Genomic DNA, 18,333 nt, shown 5'->3' with positions numbered 1-18,333 from the left:
TATGTATGCAAATTGAATGTTAGTTTGGAAATTGTTCGGTAGCTCCAATGGATGTCGGACTCAATGGAGCTTTATTGCTCACATAGGAACGGAGGGGCTTTGCTGAACGAAGTTTTCGAATATCTGGGCTTTCGTGTGGTTTCTGGCAATGCTTGCCATTAAATAGTGGTTACGTAAAATATTTTCTCATAGCTCAAGAAGATCAAAAAGAATTCTGATATTAAATATGACAGTCACTATAATGCTCTTTTCTCCATGTTATGATCGAAGACAGGAGCCATTCTAAGGCATTTCACTTCAGAGCCTGTTTCACCGCAGACAATTTCCAATCAGCTTTTATAACACGCACTATACATAGGTATTTATTAGATTGGCATTCATTTTCATTTTGATTGATTGCAATAGATACTATTGCATAAATATGTGATTATCTGCATTTTGCGTGTATGTAATTAATTTCATTAGAACATAATATGACAAGATTGTTTATAGTTTTCCTGAAAGCGCAACAAAAAAAAAATTGGACTTCTGATTTGTTTCATTTTGACGAATTCAGAAAATGAACCATTTTATTTCGCCCAGATATTGAGTGATTCGTGCTCGAACTTTTTTATATTGAAGTGAACTCTCCCTAAATCGAAGTGCCTTGATCCTAGCATACTGCGTTCCCTTCGTAGGTTGCTAACTCGGTGATGTCAGAAACAGTTCACATGCACGATATACACAGTGTCGGGCCATTTGGCCGAATACAGTTAGGCCGAATATATAATCGTAAAAGCTTAGATTGCGAGAAGTTAAACGTGAGTAATAAAAAGTGAGAATTACATGATATGTATATCGAGAAGTGAAGAATGTGCAAGGGATTGAGACATTTATCACATCTCATATAAAATAAGGAAAGCCAAAAGTGAGAAGTTAGAATTGAGAAATTCGAAGATAGAAGTGAAAAGTAGGATGTTAATAGTGCGAAATGAGAATTGAGAAGTAAGTAATAAGAAGCAAGAAGTGAGGAGTCAGAAGTGGTAAGAGAGAAGGGAGATGTGAAAATTGGGATGTGAGAAGTTATAATTGAGAAATTAGAAGTGAAAATTGGGATGTGAAAAGTGAAAATTTAAAAGTTGTGTGACTTAAGAAGTGAGTAGTAAGAAGTAAGAGTGAGGAAGTGAGAAGTGAGAGAAAGAAGTTGGTATTGAGAAATTCGAAGTAAGAAGTACAAAGTGAGAAATTAACCATGGGATGTGAAAAGTGGGAAGTGAGAATTGAGAAGTGAGAAGTAAAAAGTGAGAAAATGAGCAGTGAGATGTGAACAGTAAGAGTGAGAAGTGAGAAGTGGGTAATGAGATGTTAGTTGTAAGAAGCATGAAGTAGAAACTGATTATTGTTAAATCGTTTCTTAATCCTTACTTCCTTCTGTCTTTTCCTTCCTTCAATCTTCTTTCTGTGCCTTTCTCCTACTTTTTCTACCTTCTTCGTTTTTCTTCAATCTTTACCTTTTACTTTCTTCCCACTTCTTCTTCTTTTCCCTTACATCTTCTTCTTTCTTCCTTTTCCCCCTTCTTTCTTAATCCTTACTTCCTTCTGTCTTTTCCTTCCTTCAATCTTCTTTCTGTGCCTTTCTCCTACTTTTTCTACCTTCTTCGTTTTTCTTCAATCTTTACCTTTTACTTTCTTCCCACTTCTTCTTCTTTTCCCTTATATCTTCTTCTTTCTTCCCTTCTCCCCCTAATTTCTTCTGCCGTCTTCCTTCTTCCTTCTTCTTTCTACCTACATTTTTGTCCATTCTCTTACATTCTTCCTTTATCCCTATTTTTTCTCCTCTCGTTTTTTTTGCTGTTTTATTAATTCTTTTTTTTCTGTCTTCCTTCTTTCTGTCTTATATCTCACTACTCACTTGTCACTTCTCAACAAACAACACTTCCTAATTATCATCTCCTACTTCTCACCTCATACTTCTGATTTCGACTCACATCTCATTTCTTATTTCTCACTTCCCACTATTCATTTCTTGCTTGTTTTCGCACACATTTCAGCACATCATTCAATTCTCACTACTCTATACTCACTTCGAATATCTCATTTCTCACTTCTCGATATTCACTTCAAACGTCTCATTTCTCACTTCAAATATTAGGGAAACAAATTTAAGCTATTCGGTCAAATGGCATTCGGCCAATTGATCCAAATGATTCACATTTCTATACACCCAGGTTTTTTTTACGCGGTTGGAATTCGTTAATTTCTCGGTTAACCTGAACTTTCACAGCTTTTTGAATACCCCCTGAATTTTCTTTGATTTTTTTGATTTTTTTCGTGGGGTTAACTCATTGTTTCATTGACACTGAAGTCCTTCACGACTAAAACCAAACCGTGTAAAAAACCTGGGTGTATGCTATGAAGAGTGTTTGGTATTTTGGAAAAAAAATTATAAATGTGTTACCTATATCGATACCTTCCTAATTAGATGGTCCCTTCAATATCGAGTAAGGGAGAGTTCACTGTAATTAGAAATCTGCACAAGGTAAACTAAAAACTAAAATAAACTCGATCCGATTATTTCTAAGGAAAATCAATATTACGTGTGCATTTTGATTGATATTTTTCGGTTTATCACTTTGATATAGCATATGGTGTAAAATAATGGAGTCCTTAAGAGCTGTCCTCACCGGTTATACAAATTGGTATAACAAAATTAATTATTTGCTTATCCTTCCATACTTTCGCAAAAAAAGGTTTCATTTGAGTAAAAGCTGCGGGGTTGCTCGATGGTGCAGTTTTGATATTTTAAATATGATTAATAGGAGAATTAACAAGTGTTCCACCCAAGTGTGCCCTCCATTTGCACCAGCTGCGGGGACTTATATGTGGCTTGAATAGCTGGCGAGGCTTTAGTGCAGAAGATAACCAAAGCTTTGGTAAGATGATGCATCAAACGTTATTTTACGTTGCGAATAATAACCCGAGTAAAGCTTGAGAGCACCAACTATTTTTGTTGTTGTGAAGACGGTTCAAAGATAAAAAGATCTATAGCAGAAAAATCTTACTGTGACATCAAATCGAAAGCTGTTACTTGCGGTCGATGAAAGCAAATTGAAAGCTAATTTTGATGTTGATTTTCGTTAACAAAATAAATAATCAGTTTGAAGTCATATCATACAATTTAGAAATCTACAGCAAAATAAAGTCAAATGATGTAATTAATCACGAGAATCAGAATTTGAAAACAAATCATGATTTTAATTTGATGTCGATATCAAAATATGTTTTAAATTTGCTCTTTTTTTCATTTTTTTTCTGAATATTATGTGCTAATTATCATAAGAAACTATTTCATTGTTAAGAAAATTATTTTGAGCTTTTCAGTGGAATGTCTTCACTTGTCATAAGACGAGTTTGTCCAATCCCATTGAATTCCACCACTTAAGTGGTGGAATTCAATGGGATTGTACAAACTTGTCTTAGGACAAGTGAACTATTTCATTGTTTGATAAATTTTCGAAAGAATTTCTGGAGAGATTTCCAAAAGTATTTCCGGCGGTTTTCCAAAAGGAATTCTTGGAGGAATTTCCGAATGAATTTTTGAAAGAATTTTAAGAAGGAGAACCTGAAGGGATGCGTTTCAAGGAATTTCTGAAGTAGAATATTTAGTTCCGAATTGAATTTTAGTTTTGAAATTGAAAAATGAACAAGATTTTTTTAGAATTTCTTCAGTAATAACTTCAGAAACTCCTGCAGGATATTTTTCTGGAATTATTCTACAGGAATTCCTTTGCAAATTTCTCCAATTTATATTGAGAGGTTCTTTACGATTTTTTTCTCAGAACAATTTTGGCGTACATAATTTAAAAATAAAAGAAATATATAATTTGGTGGGCCACGTGTTCCATATATTGCGTCATCGACAACAGTATCGACCGAACGAGACTTGTTTGGATTAGACATTTGATCCGAAGATTTGCGGTGTAACATCTATGCAGGACGCTAGACAGAGAATCCAGTATCTTTTGGAAGAGTTCATTCTTAAAAGCAAGTTTATTCCTCCGGAACTGCGTCAATTTGCGGTTTATCAAAGGGTAAAACAAATTCAGAGAAAAACGTCGCACTTGGTAGACCTGCTGTCTGAAGACCAGCTTGCTGTCTAGTGTGAGGACGGGATAATTAGCCTCATCAGCCCATTCTACTGATGTGCGGTTTATGACGATATTGCAATCCGTAGCCGAAAGAAGTATCTGAGTTTGGGAATGAAAAAAGAGTATGGTCTGGGACTTTTCCCGCTGGTGAAGTATTCTGTCAGGACACCTAGACGTCGCGGGAGCTATGATTTGAGCGCTCTGAACACTCTACCTTTGTAAATGGTGGGGCTGCGAACAGATACAGACTTGTTCCAACTAAGGATGTTTTTGACTCGTGCCAGTTGATGGTCGAAAAATAAAATGGTCCTTGAGCAAGATATTGTTTTGTTCAGCAGATTCAAGTAGAATCTTAAATTTGTCTACCTTAGATTTTATCACGTTTGTGACCCGATTTTACAAGTGGTTTCTCACAGATATTTATTTCAGCGAATTCAAATCGAAATAGAGTCATTTTGATTATGTCCTTCTTAATCATCATTGCAACACACCTACTATTCATATCAACCGTGGTGTGATCAGGTCGGTGGCACGATGCCATGTTTTTGTAGCCAACATCTCCGTATACAATTTTTGATAGTACATATGTGTTTTGTTTACAAACATCTCATTTGATTTCCATTAGGATACAGAACTGTAAGTGGGATACGCTCGCGCTCGCGCAACGTTGCCAACGCGTTGGCTGCAAAACAAACTTATTGTGTGAGATAGGGATGCCACCGGGCTGGGCGTGGCATTTTCATGTGACACTGCCGGGACTGCACTTGTTTAGAACCGCTGAACAGGCCCGCAAACCCGAACTGTCACTTTCATAGACGAGCTGTCAATTGACGATAAAATCAGCTAAAAACAGCTGAACGTCTCGTGAAAAGGCCTATACCAAAGTCCAAAGTGTACACTGTTAACTCGGTACTACTCATTAATAAGGTAAAAAATACACATTTTGTGACGACATAGAGAGAACCAGAGTTCACCGGATTCGACTCGCCGGAGTCATCTTCAGTGTCTCGTACTTGACTCGACACAAGTCGAGACACTGAAGATGACCTTACAAGTCAACAGACTTGAGCCGAGTCAAGTACGAGACACTGAAGACGACTTTACAGTTGAGGTCGAAACACGTATATGTAAAAGTAATACGATTTGGTGGAATTAAATGGAATTGTACTAAACTCGTCTCATGACAGTGAAATATTTCTTAAATAGTTTCAGTCTTTTAAAATGTCTCATTTTCTTACATAGCTTTATGGAAATGCGAAGGTTTCCCTCTTCTAGTTCTAAGTCGGATACTAGTATTCCCCGTGTCAGTTAATTTATGTAGTAAATGCATTAATTTATGAAATAAATGCTTGTTTGTTGAGACGTTCCGAAGTGGTGCATATATGCTTTTTCCGTCTACCGTTCTCCAAAAAGGCGATTTTCCTCGTGTGATTTAGCTTTACCCATTTTTTTCCAAATGGAACTCGTTTTCGTACCACTGCTTGAATCGAACTGGATGATGGTTGTATAAGTGACAATAGGAATAGGTTTTAGGTTATAGTTGATTGAGGTTGCAAATTGCATATTTGATGATAATTTATTTGGATGTAATTAGGAGGAAATTCACGGTATATATGGTTGCATATTAGTGAAATTTCGAACGCAAATATCATTAAATTTGTAACTGCTATAACTTTCGATTCCCTAGATGAAATATTTTGACATTTTCAAAGCAGACGCCTGGATATTATATCTTTCGAAAAACGAGTTCAGAATGGATGGACATTTTTTTTCGTTAATAACGGTCACCGTAGGTACAGTACGGCAAAGTAAAATATTTTTCAGCATTGTTTCTTATGCGAAACACACTTTCTATAAAACGTGTAATCTCGTCGAACAATCTAAAATTTAAACATTTTTTTTAGTAACATGAAACTATCGGGCTGCAAAATGGTGGGTTGACATCACGGAGAACGTGAATTCCGAGCGGTGAACGGTGAACGTGAATTCCGAGCGGTCGTGGACCCCACGACACAGATGAAGCGAGTGATGCGGTGGAAACCCATTAGCGAACGAATCTGTGTGTTGAGGATACGGGGCAAATTCTTCAATTACAGCTTAATCAACGTTTACGCACCGACAAACGATAAATCCGACGACGTGAAGGACACGTTTTATGAATGTCTTGATAAAGCCTATGGAGAGTGCCCAAAGCATGACGTGAAAATTGTTATCGGAGACGCTAACGCTCAGGTCGGTAGAGAGGACTTTTTCCGTCCCATAATCGGTAGGGAGAGCCTTCACTCCGCTACCAATGGCAACGGCCTACGGCTAGTAAATTTTTCTGCTGCCAGAGGGATGGCGGGATTTGCGGGCAGCAGGGACCATGTCCAAGGGCTTGACGACCCCTCCCCAGCCGTCTGTGAGTCAGGGGGTTCTGCCTAGGAGGTGGTGGGGTTAACAGGGGGCGCTGTTAATTCCCTCCCAAAAACCACATATCCGCAAGCAAACCTTATCAAGCGACCGTGTGCCGCTTAAAGCATACAAGCCCCTAACCCCGAATCCCAAGGTGTCAGGCGACCCGTGCCGATGGGATGAATGACCTGGGGGGTGAAACAATTAGCCAGGTCGTTAACGGAGCCTGTGGAGGTTCCACAGAGTGAGGGCTGCTTCGGCGGCAAGCGGGTGGCAGTGGGTGGTACCCACACACCCCCAAGTGGTGCACATGTGGTGCAAGCGAATGGGAGTTGGGGGTATTACTCGTAATCGTCTCGTACGTAACTAACTACGTAACTCGTCTCGCTGCGTCTGGCAGGAGTGTCGGGGGGTTGATGCTTCTGCGGCACCTCAGAAATCGGAGACATGTAAGGTAAGTGGTGCGACCCCGTTCCAGGATGGGGAGACCACCACATTGGCTGAGGACTACCTGGTCTTCGAAATGTCAATGGGTGGGTGCTGCCAGCAAAGTACCTAACAGGGACCTATTGGCAGGATCAAAGCCCGGGTAGGTGAGTGTTAGGCACGCTTGACGTGCCGGGTGTTCCATGCCCGAACGATGCACAGGAGGTGCACAGAGTGGAAAAAATGGGAGATGGAGGTATTACAACCCCCACTGAGTGAGTGACTGAATGTCAAAGAGAGTGGTGCACAAGTGGTGCAAGCGATTGGGACTGAATGTATGAGCGAGCACACAAGTTAGACTCGCATGGTACGTATGGTCAGAGTGGCTGCTTAGGCAGTAGTGTGATCCGGCTGTCAGGGACGGAAAGAGTGAAGTCTCGCTAGGCCTGGCAGGAGTGTCGGGGGCAGATACCTCTGCGGCACCTCAGAAGTAGGGGACACGAAAGTCTCGCTATGACTGACAGGAGTGTCGGGGGTTGATGCCTCTGCGGCACCTCAAGAAAAAGGCGACATGAAAGGGTCTGCCTCGTAGCTGAGGTAGGAGCGGCATAGGAGCCACCAACCTAGGGTCGCCTCCGGCTTGGTAGACAAGTGGTGCCACCCTGTTGCAGGACGGGGTGAACACCACACTGAGTGAGGACTGTCTATGTTGTGAGATGGCGGCATGGGGTACCCCCTGCAGGGTACCTATAAATTGGTTCCTTGCAGTCATTCAAGCGGCATAGGCAGGTGAGTGTTGGGGCACATGTGGTGCCAGTGTGTCTTGTGCAAATGTGTTGCATGGGGAGTGTCGAAGAGGGGGGGCGCAATGCCCAATAGTCATCCCCCGAAGTATTGCTTAATTGCGGGCCGGGGGAATGACTGGAGAGGAAGGAGTTGGTTTTAGTGGGTCGGGAGTGGTGATCCCATCCCCACACTACCTGGGTTCGCCTCCCCAGGTGTCTGTTTGCAGATTTCCATTACCTTCGTTAAAAAAAAAAAAAAGAGGAATGGCCATCAGTAGCACCTACTTTACACGAAAGATCATCCGAAAGCACATCTGGAGACACCCAAATGGTGAAACTTGCAACCAGATAGACCATGCTCTGGTGAATGGGCGCGGATGTTATCGATGTGCGGACATTTAGAGGTCCGAACATTGACTCTGATCACTACCTCGTTGTCAGTAAAATTCGATCACGGTTGTCAACTGTATCGAACGAAAGATCACAGCGAACGATGCGTTACAATATCCAGCGATTGTCGGCGGAAGGAGTATCGGCTGAGTACCGCCAGAAGCTCGACGAACGTATAAGTGCAATCAACGTTAGCGACAACATCAACGATCTATGGGAGTCGATCCATGGAGCGGTGAGCACAACAGCACGAGAAGTGGTTGTCATTTTTGCCTATAGGCACTGCACAGAGGCGACCCAGGACAAATTGGTTCGATGTGGAGTGTCAGAGAGTGACAGATGAGAAGAACGTTGCCAGAAGCCGGATGTTGGTGTCGGGTTCCCGATCGAATAGAGATCGGTACAAGGAAGCAAGAGCAGCCGAAAAACGAACCCACCGCAGGAAGAAAAAAGAGTACGAAGAACAAGTTATTAGTGAGGCGCAGGGCAAAAATGGAGCAGAACGGTATGCGGAGGTTTTATGAGTGTGTCAATGGCGTGCGGAGAAAGACAGCGCCATCTCCCGTCATGTGCAACGACCAACAAGGGAATTTGTTGACAGATAAAACTGAAGTGGCTGCCAGGTGGAAGCAACACTTCGAGACTTTGTTGAATGGAGGAAGTGACGGTGCATCGGTGAACAGAATAAATATTAGCGACGATAGACAAGCTGTGGAGTCACCTACACTAGATGAGGATAAAAAAGCTGTTAAAGAGCTGAAAAACAATAAGGCTGCGGGGAAGGACCAGCTCCCGGCTGAACTTCTCAAACAAGGCAGAGAGCAGCTTTATGAAGTTCTGCACCATATTATGTGGAAAAAATGGGAAGACGAGGAAATGCCTGCTAGCTGGTTGGACGGCCTCATTTCCCTCTGTTTAAGAAAGGGCACAGACTGGAGTGCGCCAATTACCGAGGAATAACGCTCCTTAATTCGGCGTACAAAATTATGTCACGCATTCTGTTCAACAAATTAAGACCGCTTGAAGAGTCCTCCGTCGGCGAATATCAAGCAGGTTTTCGTGAGGGCCGATCAACGATGGATCAAATGTTTACCCTGAGACAAATTCTTGATAAATTCCGGGAGTACAACTTGCAGACACATCATCTGTTTATTGATTTCAAGGTGGCGTACGATTCAGTGAAACGGAATAAATTAAGGCAAATTATGCTTGAACATGGTTTTTCGGTGAAACTGATACGGCTGATTCGTATAACGTTGGACGGATCGAAATCAAGTGTAAGGATTGCGGATGAAATATCGACGTCATTTGTTACCTTAGATGGATTATCACCCTGCTGATGCACTCTCGAATCTACTGTTCAATATAGCGCTCTAGGAGAGCTGGTGTGCAAAGAAGCGGTACCATTATCACAAAATCGCACATGCTCCTGGGATTTGCGGACGATATCGATATTATCGGAATTGATCGCCGTGCCGTGGAAGAGGCTTTTGCGCCTTTTAAGAGGGAGACAGCAAGGATTCCACTCACGATCAATACCAGCAAAACGAAGTACATGTTCGCTGGCAATCAACGTGGGTTAATTAGTGGTGGTGGTAGCGAAATAGTGCTGAATGGTGAAAAATTGAAGTGGTAGAAGAATTTGTGTATCTTGGAACATTAGTGACGTGCGATAATGATGTTACCCGCGAGGTGAAAAGGCGTATTGCAGCTGCAAATAGGGCTTATTACGGACTTCGTAACCAGCTTAAGTTCCGTAGTCTGCAAACAAAAACAAAACTCGCGCTGTATACTACTCTGATTCTTCCGGTGGCTTTATACGGCAATGAGACATGTACGTTAAAGGAGGCTGATCGGAGAGCTCTCGGAGTGTTTGAGCGTAAGGTGCTGTGGACAATATTTGGTGGTAAACAGGAGAACGGTATCTGGTGGCGTCGCATGAATCACGAATTGTACCAGGTGTATAAAGGGCTGGATATTATTAAGCTTATACAACACGGCAGACTACGGTGGGCTGGTCGCGTTGTTCGTATGCCGTAAGAACGTCAAGCGCAGATAACATTTAGTAGAGAACCCGGAAGAGGCCGTAGGCTTCGTGGAAGGCCGCTTACCCGATGGCTTTTCCAATTGAAGAAGATCTGACGGTGTTCAATGTGCAGGGCGACTGGAAGTAATTGGCCCTGGATCGCGTCCAGTGGAGAAGGATACTCCATCCGGCGTAGGTTCATCGAAGAGCTGTAGCCCATAAAGTGAAAGTATCAAAAGTAATGTATGTTATACTAACTGCGTTGGAATAAATAAATTTTATTAAAAATTAGACATTTTAATATGAACTTGCAAATGGAGCAAGATGGGTCAGCACATACTGAAGGGCATAGTTTGTATTCAAAACAAATTTCCATTTTTTTATTGACAGAAAAATAGACTTCTACTTTAATGACTCAAAATGAAATAAAAAGTGGATTTTTTGTTATTTTATACCTCTGACTTACAGTCTGTAAGTTACAGATCATGAGCTATGTTTATAGATCCACGTTGAAAAGTTGAATTAAAATGTTTCTGTTTTGAGGCATTAAGGAGCAATCACGCGTTGTCGCATCTTTCCCAGCACTATAAAGCCGGTTCCCGGTTCAAACGATGCAGTAAATAAATTAATGAGTTATGGGCAAAGGAAACCAGTGCAAGAAAGTAGTGCGGTGAGAAATAGAGATGTTGGGTAATGAAGGCTAGAAATCGAAACGCGAAAGGAAAAGCAGCCCCATCATGTGGTCCATTTTGTCATCTACCTTTTGCCATTTTCCATTTTTAACATTCTCCTTTTCACACCATACAATTTTTATTTTATTGATTTACCATTTTTCCTATTTCCAATTTTCGACTTTTGCAAGTTTCCAATTTCGAAAATTTTTCCATTTTATTTAAATTTTCATAGTTTTTAATTTTTCAGTTGGATAATTATCCAACTATCAAGTTATCCAATTTGCCATTTTTAAATTTTTAAACCATCAATTCCAAAATAGGAAAATGTGAAAATTGGGATAGTGGATAATTGTAAAATAAAAAAAAAAGTGATTAGAGATTTAAAAAAAAATAACAAAAAATCAAATTCAAAAGAAACAAATTTTGAATACCTATCCAGTTATCCAATTTACCATTTTTAAATTTGTAAACCCTCAAGTTTTTAAATTTTCAAACCACAAAATTTTAGATATTTCAGATATTAAAATTTTTATTTTTTTTTAGGATTCTAAATTTTAAATTCTTATTTTTTCAATTTTAAATTTAAATTTGATTAAGAAACTGATTTTTATTTTTTCCAATTATTTCTCTTTTTACTATTACGGTTGATTCAGTCTTCAGTCTTCAAAAAAAAAAAAACACGACCACACAGTTGTGGTTCAAATACGTATCTCCAAAGATATCGAAAATAATTGGTGGAATTAAATGGAGAGTACTTAACTCGTCTTAGACGGTTGAATGCATTCCACTAAAAGAGCTTAAAATATTTTTCTATTTTTGAATGTTCAAATTTTCTAATTCCATACAACATCCAGCTTTTTGGAGAAACAAAGGGGCAGCTGGGACCATGCACAAGGCTTGACGACCCCTCCCCATGGCCACTGCGAAAGGGCCTGCCTAGGATGTGATGGGGTTTGACAGCGGGCTCTGTTGCACTTCCACAAAAAGCTGCATGTGTCTAAATTCAGGCACTATCAAATCCAGTCAACACATAAACATATGAACCATTTGTTTGAGAAACTACATATGTGACATTTTTGGCCAAAATGAGATTTTTATATATTCTGAATCCTCATCCAAAAATACGTATTCTGACAAACAACACGAATTTTTTTGTTGTTGAAAATGTATACGCACTTTGGAGAGCGATTATGAAGCGCTGTTTGCCGTTTCTGAAAGTGCCCCAGGGCATTGAGTTTTGCCTGGAACTATTGATCTGTATCGGAAAAATCAAAAGATTCGGTGCCACTTTGTTTAAAACAGTTTTTTGTTGTTGTCTCGGAATTGTGAAAAATGGATATATGTAGTTTCTCAAACAAATGATTCATATGGTGTCGTGTAGGATACTGAAGTGGACGCGAAAGAGGTGCTTCTCCATACAACATGTATGAATATCATGTATGTTTATCGTCTCCAATTTAGCATCTTGTATTGCACGATTGTACGATTTTATGTTGAGACGGAAGCGACCGTGTGCTGCTTGAAGTGCACAAGCCCAACACGAGTGCCAACCAGCACATCAGGATTAATAACAGTGAGATCCTGGTTACGGTATACTGGTCACGGCAAACGACATACACACACGCGCGCGAAACTAATACAAAGTAAACGACATGTAAAATAAACGTAAATTAACAAAATATGTTAGGCTGAACATTCTTATTTAACCTCAAATAGAGATAAAATAAGCATTGGTGATTGACATCAGCTTTCCGATTACTATCAATAATGTGGTTGAACAACCGTGAATATTATTTTATTTTCAACTAGCGAAAGAAACCCAGCTTTGCCCGGGTGTTGCAAATGTCAGATCAATTTCCATGCGTTTGTTTTATTTTCCTCAACAGCTGACCCAAATTTGTATTTTACTGATTTTTTGCATTTCCCCGTTAAATTCACCAACTTTTTGTATATACAAACCTTGCGGATCCCAAAACGAATCGAAATAGGAAAAAAATCTTGCAAATCGGTCCCGTTCGCGAGTTAAATCGTCAGGAAGAAATCTCAACTCATTTTTATTATATAGATTCTAACCCCGTTTCATTTTTACTTTCCTTACGTTAAAGAAATTATGACGCGGGCGCCTAGCCCGAAATTCAAATGAACAATGGTTTATTCTCGCGAAGGATGAACAATTGAACAAATTAAGAAAATGCTACCAACCGCGGTGGAGGTTGGTACTCGGATTCGGATGGATTTTCCGCAAACGTGACCTTTAAGTGGTCTTGTTGTGTAGGGGTTATCACGCCTATCTAGAGAGTAGGAGGTTGAGGGTTCGAGTCCCTCCAAGACACGTGGATTCTTTTTTGCATATTTCATATCAATTTTCCATTTCGAAACATTTGCTGTGCATATGCACAGCCAAGATATTTAACAATAAAATGGTTTTCTTACGGCCGATTTGCCGAATCATATGCAAATAATCGAGATTTTCGCAGAAAATTTGGTGAAATATTTACCGAACAATTCTGCTGTTGGGATTTCGGTGAATTGAAGCAAAATTCACCGAAATCTGTGAAATAATTTAAATATGTGGCTTAGAAACCTCGCAGTTAATAACTGTGGGAGTGCTTAATGAACACTAATCTGCGAGACGACAATGTCCCAGTGGGAAATGTAATGCCAATGGAAAAGAAGAAAGATAACAAAACGTAGTGGAATTAAATGAAAAGTACTAAACTCGTCTTAGACAGTTGAAGAAATTCCACTAAAGTTCGGTCTGAACTGGCATTTATATGTTGTGTATCTGCATCTTCCAACCAGGTCACAACAGGCGGAATTCCACCTTTCAATAATGCCTTTACTGATTAAATTTCTAGAAAGTGATTTTTTAGATACGTATTTTGCCCATAAGAATTAGGTCGTCGTCAGTGTCTCGTACTTGAATCAACTTTGTCGTCGGTCGAAATACTATTTGCATAACTTAGTTGGGCATTGCATGGGAATGATAACTGTTTCACAGGTGAGAAAGTGACATATTTTCTTCATTGAATTATTGATGTGGACAGTGTAAGTATCATGTATCAAGAAGAATCAGGTCAAAAAGTAACACATAAATCAACAAGCGATTGTCGAAGACAAAATATTGGATAGTCTCTGTTGAGAATAGTTGATAGGTTTCGTGAAACTGGCAACACTGGCAATTAAATGTGTGGTAATGCCATATACTTCCACACGAAAGCAATAAATTTAGCTTGGATAAGTTTAGAGTTGTGATGGAATCGGTTGCTGGAATATTGAATTCAAACTAGATTGTAAGTTAATTATATAAATATCGTTAGTTTAATAATTATTAACGGAAAATATATTCTAGCTTTGAAGCTGTGCAAAATGATCACTGCTTTCAAAACAGTTTATTTCGAGCCAGAGAAAACCGTCACAACATTCTTCAAAGAATCTAACTGCCCATACAAAAGGATTCGTCATGGAGGACTTGTATACAAAGCTCGCATTACTAGAGGAGCAACACAAGTCATGGCTAATTGAACATAGCCAGAAAGAGTTACGAATCAAACAGGAATACGAACGAGAGCTGGCGCGGCTGAATGAACATTATGATGCAGCTGCTAAGCAAATTGAGTCTACATTCCGTGCGAAGAAGGAAGCTATAAATGAGAAGTTTAGTCAACGAGATAGCTGTGTAATTCCTCTTCGCAAAACCGCATCTGTGTCAGCAATTCTTCTGCCAAAGACTTCATGTGTCGAAGCTGACGACGCTCATAAATTGGAGACGGCTTCGCAACCAAATATTTCGGCTAACGTAAGTTTCATCGTATCATCCGGCACGAATGAGTTTGGCTCCGGTGATGAGAAACTGATAAATACGGCTGGTGCCGCTCAAACAGGCACTGGGATGAAAGAACAATGTACAAAATTGCTAACTTTACGGAACAGTAATGATGAAGTGATAGTGGTAGCAGTAATACCAATAAGCGTGAGGGAATACAGCAGGCTGGATACATTCGCTCTAGAGAAAAATGAAACAAAATCAATTTCAAGTTTGGAAATGGGTCTGGCGGGCAATAGAAAGCATGATAGATTATACGAATTCAAGCAAGACCGTTTTTCGGAAAATAATGTTTTTGATCCAGGAGGGACTATTTGGCGTAATATGGTTCATTCAAATGGTTATAAGTTAAATTGGATGGAAGTACATAATAGACCAGAATGTTACTAGTTTCACGGGTGGGAGTGTTGAGAATAGTTGATAGGTTTCGTGAAACTGGCAACACTGGCAATTAAATGTGTGGTAATGCCATATACTTCCACACGAAAGCAATAAATTTAGCTTGGATAAGTTTAGAGTTGTGATGGAATCGGTTGCTGGAATATTGAATTCAAACTAGATTGTAAGTTAATTATATAAATATCGTTAGTTTAATAATTATTAACGGAAAATATATTCTAGCTTTGAAGCTGTGCAAAATGATCACTGCTTTCAAAACAGTTTATTTCGAGCCAGAGAAAACCGTCACCTTTCTAATTATCATACTTTTCGAAATTAGTACCAACGAACATTAATCTCGATTGTAGTGCAGTTCACATCAGTTCCAGACTATCCATAAATAACCAAGCTACGTGAAACACCGGGAAGCAATGGGCCGAGCTGAATGGAATCTTCGTACCGCAAAGTCCACTCCGGTGTAACTATGAATAAATTATTAATGTGAAATATCTAAAACAAACCATTAAAAGCCACGAATGCTGGTTATTCATCTCTTCATATTTAAAACGATTTCCTATAATCCTTTAATATTTAGGGAAGATAAGTTACCATTCAATATTCCTGAATCAGGGTTCACATGTATAAACATATAAAGTTCCTTATGCCACGGAAAATGACAGAATCACGAGAAAGGTAATAAGAATCTAATTGTTGCACAGGTGAGAAAGTGACACATTTTCCTTCGTAAATTATTCAATCATTTGCTCCTCAGTGGTGATGCGAAAAAGTACTTATCACAACGTAATCGGACGATTGTGTTCATTCACTTTGGTTTCATCGGTCTTACAGTACACAATTTCGCAATGGCCAACATTCTGGATTGTCCGATAATTTCCGTTAATGCTCATGTTTGGCGGTTCTGGTCCTTCGTTTTGAAGCACGACATTATGCGGTACGTGAGTATCATCCCGGTGACGGTAATGACGTTATTTATGTTCACCGACTTGTATCGGTCGTGGGGAAACATCCAGGAGGTCATTATCAAGGCCTACTTTGCGGTGCTGTACTTCAACGCGGTGGTAAGATGGGAAAATATTTTGTTTTGAAACTTTAAGTAATTTTGGGTAATTTTGGGATTAAAAATATTTGTTAGCTGCGGACATTGATTCTTGTACACGATCGTAAGCATTACGAGCAGTTCATGGGAGGAATAGCTGAAGTGTATTCGGAAATTTACGTAAGTATTACTTCATTACCGAAATGCACGTAGAATAAAAGTTTTCCTATGAAGCATATAAAAGACGACATCATCCAAACCACATTGAGAAGCTACACGATCCGTGCTCGAATACTGTCAATCATGAATCTCGCTCTCGGCGCCATTATCAGCACCTGTTTCGTGGTTTACCCGATGTTTGCCGGAAATCGTGATTTACCGTACGGTATGTTCATCCCTGGTGTGGATAATTTCCAATCGCCCCAGTACGCAATAATCTACGTGGTTCAGGTTGTGCTGACCATTCCTGGCTGCTGCATGTACATCCCGTTCACCAGCTTTTTCGCATCGACCACCCTGTTTGGATTAGTCCAAATTAAAACCCTCAAACGACAGTTGATCATCTTCAAGAATGGCATCATCGACCAGGACGCCAATGAAGTTAACCAACGAATTATAAAAATTATAAAAGATCACGTCCGAATCATAACCTACGTTGCTGAGCTGAACTCACTGGTGACCTACATTTGTTTCTTCGAATTCATCTCGTTTGGAGCAATGCTGTGCGCTTTACTTTTTCTTCTGAATATTGTAAGTATCCGATTATTGCTGCCATAGGTACCAAGTTGATAACATTTTATTTCGCCTCTAAGATTGAGAACGTCGCGCAAACCGTCATCGTCTTTGCGTACATTTTCATGATAATTTCGCAAATCTTCGCCTTCTACTGGCACGCCAACGAGGTGCGGGAGGAAAGCATGAACATAGCGGAGGCTGCCTACAGCGGCCCATGGGTCGAGCTGGACAATTCAATCAAGAAACATCTTTTGCTGGTTATTCTTCGAGCGCAGCAACCACTGGACGTAAGTCAAAATGCGGGGGTGGAAATTTAGGCAACTCCTCGTTTATTGGTTTTAATTATTTCCACAGATCACAGTAGGCAACGTCTATCCGATGACGCTGGAAATGTTCCAATCGCTGTTGAATGCATCCTATTCGTACTTCACCCTGCTGCGACGAGTTTATAATTAAAGAGGAAGCAACAATGATGATGAAGAGATGTCTTATTGATTCGCATCATATTATATAATATCCATTCATATCTTTCTGTAACGTATTTTAATAACACATGAGTTATTTCCTGGCTTTCATAACAATTCTTTTTACTTGTCAAAAGATAATTTAGCAATAAATTCCACAACTTTACAGATACGTATTTCTACCTAAACAGGTCCTTTTCAGTGTCACGTACTTGACCCAATCCGATCGAGTATAGTACGAGACAATTAATACGGTCTTATTGTTGAGGTTAAAATACGTACATACCAACACGGACAGATTTCACTTAAAAGCTCTAAATAACTTTCTCATAACTTACGATTTACAAATTTAACGATGAAAATTCGACGGGCAATCTTTTCCCATTGATTCCTATTGAAAATTGGTCGGATCGGACTACGGGCTTAGGCGTTATTGCCAAAATACAGGTAAACTTCGATATAACGTACATTACGATTTCAAAGTTGTACGTTATATCGAATTGTACATTATATCGCAGCACGAATAATCATCCTTATTTTACAGTACTTGAATGTTGTTCAATTATCTACTTCATGGTCGAATATTTATTTTTCCAAAATAAGGTTCATCTAGCAGTGTGGAACGGCTTTTCTTGTGAACAATTCCTAGAATTCCTACGTTTTAAAGAAAAAGACCTTTGCTTTTATGATGTTGACTGCTTTCGATGTACTTTTCGGTGATTTATTAGGCGTCTAGGGTTTGAATGAAAAACAACATATAATCGTTTTTATTTAAAAATTGAAACAGACTGAAACGCTAAATGAATCACTTAAGAAAAAAATTAGCCTTAAAATTGAATACCTAAATATTTAAAATTAAAAGTCAAGGAAATAATTTGTAAATACATGGCTTACATTGCGTTACAGTGTTTGCATGAGTATTCATAAATTGGTTATCTGCTATTTTAAGCGGATTTAAACTAGGGAAAAAATGTCATTCTGCCAATTTTGATAAATCTTGGCGAAACTTCCGAAGAATTCTTGAAGCAGTCCCTGAAAAACATTCTGGAGA

The 18,333-nt window shown here is 39.6% G+C and overlaps 2 protein-coding genes across 2 annotated transcripts in view; one reads left to right on the top strand and one right to left on the bottom strand.

Moving 5' to 3' along the window:
- The window catches only part of LOC134220720 (uncharacterized protein CG43867-like), an 840,013-nt gene that overhangs the window by 397,165 nt on the left and 424,515 nt on the right, over positions 1–18,333 (bottom strand).
- Positions 15,873–17,293, top strand: LOC134219110 (odorant receptor Or2-like). The gene is made up of 5 exons (XM_062697802.1): positions 15,873–16,105; positions 16,180–16,263; positions 16,318–16,833; positions 16,896–17,105; positions 17,173–17,293. The coding sequence occupies exons 1-5, from the start codon at positions 15,890–15,892 to the stop codon at positions 17,272–17,274; spliced, it is 1,128 nt and encodes a 375-aa protein (XP_062553786.1). The 5' UTR covers positions 15,873–15,889; the 3' UTR covers positions 17,275–17,293.

Source organism: Armigeres subalbatus, chromosome 3 (assembly GCF_024139115.2).
Source record: "Armigeres subalbatus isolate Guangzhou_Male chromosome 3, GZ_Asu_2, whole genome shotgun sequence".
Lineage (NCBI taxonomy): Eukaryota > Metazoa > Arthropoda > Insecta > Diptera > Culicidae > Armigeres > Armigeres subalbatus.
The sequence above is the reverse complement of the archived record's forward strand: the minus strand, read 5'-3'. Positions and strand labels throughout refer to the sequence as shown.